Raw genomic sequence first — 3,110 nt, forward strand, 5'->3', positions numbered from 1 at the left:
AGTAATGCGAATAAATGCAACGACGGAATGTGTTCTGCTCGTAGATTCAGCGCAATTTTTACGTGCACAATGGCGTCAGTTATTTGCCGGTTTATTGCATATTCGTGAGCCAGGTAATACTCGGCTAGATGGTCGTTGGGATCGCATTGTTGCGCCCTATTCGGAAAAAAATACGGTCTTTCATTAATTAAATAAAAAGAATCTACGAGAATACCGTTTCTTTATTAGTTGTACATCTTGGTTGTACATTGAGTTACGTGAAAAATACGTACTTCTGAAAGCAATCCAATGCAGCGTTTGTATGGTTCACTTTGTCCTGTTTTACGATTGTGTTCGTGGAGAGCGTACTGTGGCCGATTCCAATGTACAAATGACATCTAGATTGCATCCCCTGTGGACTTGCCATCTCTCGCTGCAGAGCCTTTTGGCTCCATTCGACACCTTCGTTTATCTGTTTGAAATCGTCAGCATGAGAATATGCTTTTTAAATTTGAGTAAAAACATTAGGTGAAGAAAGTTTACTTACCATGTTCAACTGCTCGTAACATAGCCTCGCAGCCAACAGACAAGGCATTACTTTCTGAGGCGATAGCCTGGCGACTACCTTCAAAACTCTATACGCGTGCATGTATCTCCCCATGCTTATCAGACATAGCGCGTACTGCGTCCATATATGCACCTCTTCGTGAGAGAATTTCATCGCTCTTTCGAAGGACTGTCATAAAACGTTAAATTAAATATCCGAGTAATATATATAAATTTTGTTGTCACGATAAAACGATGATAGAAAATCTCAACCTCGTGTAAAAGTTCCACTTGACTCCATCTGACGACGACAACTGTGAGTAGATCGTAGATAGCAGTAGCATTCTCGAACGCGTGTATCCTGGCTTCCTTGAATTCGGGCGATTGGCTAAGGACGGCGTCCCTCACCGCCATCGCCTCGCTGATCAACAGCAGCAAAATCGTCTCCTCGTATTCGTTCCTGGGAACGAACATATTCGGTCCCGCGTACTTCTTTGGTTTCCACGGCGAGTCCGACGGATTGACGCCCGAGTAATGATTCGCTCGTCTACTCACGGCTGCTGCGACATCAATATCAATGGATTTTTCTTTCTCGAGAAAGGAATGTTCTGTCATATTTATATGCGGTCATCATACCCGTTGTGTCGGTTTGTCCCTCCGGTGGTTTGTAATCGGTGTCGTTTATACCGCGTAGCAACACTTCCGCCAACTGTCTGGTCAGCGTTACCCGCAGGCTCTGAGTAGTCGTAGATTCAACAGCAGATAAAATCTCCCTGTCGGAATTGAAACAGATTAAGCTATCCATGAAAAGTATTATATAAGCGATAATAATTATAAATACCGCATTAGAGCAAGTATTTTTCTTAAAATTAATAAACCACAAGATACTTTTTTTTATATATTATACAAAAACTGGAATTATAGGGCACATAATTAATACATACCTATAACGGTTAACAGCGGCTTGTACGTTGCCAGTTTGAATGTACAATATCGGTGCTCTTTGCAGCACAGTCTCCAAAATGGGGCCAATATGCTTTGTGGAAACTGGAGTTGGTGTGGAGTACGTACCTATAAATGAAGAAGCATTAAAATGCTAAAGGCTATACATTTTCCATCAGATTAAACATCTGCCAGTTACCTGTATTATTCGTGTTGATAGTCGAAATACCATTTTGTTGCTGCATAGCAATTTTATCTTGCTCCTGCAAAAAGACCAGCGTCAAGTCGCCAGAAATCTCGTAACACTTGATTATCTGCTCTTGCCATTCTGTAATCTTGTACTTCGACTTAGAGTTTGGTGGTAGCCTTTCCAGACAGAGACCTGGGATGAGTAATAGTTTACAATACCATCAATCAGAAAATACTGAGACATTTATGTCAATGCAGGGGAAAAAAACTAAATTTAATATGTAAAATATGTAAAATAAAATTGAAATTTCCAATCTTAGTGGCCAAAAACATGTGACGAAAGACTTTACAACTTATTATAGCTTTATTCCTTGTGAATAATAAGAATCTTCATATTGTGCTTGTCCCAAACTCATCGCAACTAAATCTAGTCGTATTTGATAGAAACAAGTGAATGAAATTAAATATCAAAAAAGCAAAAGCATAGAACCTTTATTTCGTTTGAGAGATTTCTTGAGAATTCTAAATATTGAAGAATATACAAATGAGATAACATATTAGTATATATTCTTAAGTACATAAAAGCATTTACAAGCAAGCTTCTATATTGTGATAAAGTGGATATAGTTATAAAGTGTGCAATATATATTAAATGTGCGTTAACTAAATAAATTTCTAAATAGAGATGCAAGCGAAACGAAGCAAACAAGCATACAAACCTTTGATCGCGTACGATTCAGCTATAATGCGCAGTCTTCGGCAGGATAAATGTTTGTCAGTGTCTAAAGTAAACGATCTTTCTTTCTCTAAATCATACACAAGCCATAGTAATAAACGAATATATTGGATAACAAGAAATTTATGAATTAAATAAATGTGTCTAATTAACTCGTTACTAAGATTAGTGCATGAACACGCTAACGGGAAGACAATATATGTGGTAGAGTTGTCAAAGTATATAGTTATGCTCAAATTATGCTATCCATTACTAAATGTATATGCTCAATGCAAATCTTGCACATAAAAAACGATGTATATATATAATATATATATCTAACCACATAACTATCGAACAAAAAACTACTGTTAAGAGAGAAAACACAGAAAACTATAAAGCAAGCTTGTTATGTGTACCTTTTTAAGAATATTGCACTAAAAACGTACTACTGTCGTCAGAAGAAAGAAACAAATAGTTGTCAATTGCAAACCTTTAATTGCATACGACTCTGCTATAATACGCAAACTTCGACAAGGTAATTGCTTTTCTGTGAGTGTGTCTAGTTCGGCTTGTTGATAGTGGTGAAGCGCATCCTCATACATCCCCATTGCATAGTGAAGCTTTCCAAGTAGCAGATGAGCGTCCAGTACAACCAACGCCTGGAACGTCACTCGTTATTAGAAGCAGATCTCATCTCATGTCAGACACAAATTGATTCTTCTCTGTCACACAGGTA

The 3,110-nt window shown here is 37.8% G+C and overlaps 1 protein-coding gene across 1 annotated transcript; it reads right to left on the reverse strand.

Annotated features, from left to right (window-relative positions):
* Positions 1-4: 4 nt before the first annotated feature.
* Positions 5-3,031, reverse strand: LOC112457775 (tetratricopeptide repeat protein 7B-like; the record flags this gene model as incomplete). The annotated part of the gene is made up of 9 exons (XM_025021008.1): positions 2,865-3,031; positions 2,376-2,462; positions 1,667-1,849; positions 1,470-1,596; positions 1,162-1,298; positions 799-1,085; positions 527-715; positions 273-451; positions 5-156 (listed from the first exon to the last, which is right to left on the reverse strand). Coding segments are annotated over exons 1-9 (1,459 nt in total), but the record flags the coding sequence as incomplete, so codon positions are not given.
* Positions 3,032-3,110: the final 79 nt, after the last annotated feature.

The sequence above is a fragment of the Temnothorax curvispinosus genome, unplaced genomic scaffold, assembly GCF_003070985.1.
Source record: "Temnothorax curvispinosus isolate PA1 unplaced genomic scaffold, ASM307098v1 QBEX01008233.1, whole genome shotgun sequence".
NCBI classification, from domain to species: domain Eukaryota; kingdom Metazoa; phylum Arthropoda; class Insecta; order Hymenoptera; family Formicidae; genus Temnothorax; species Temnothorax curvispinosus.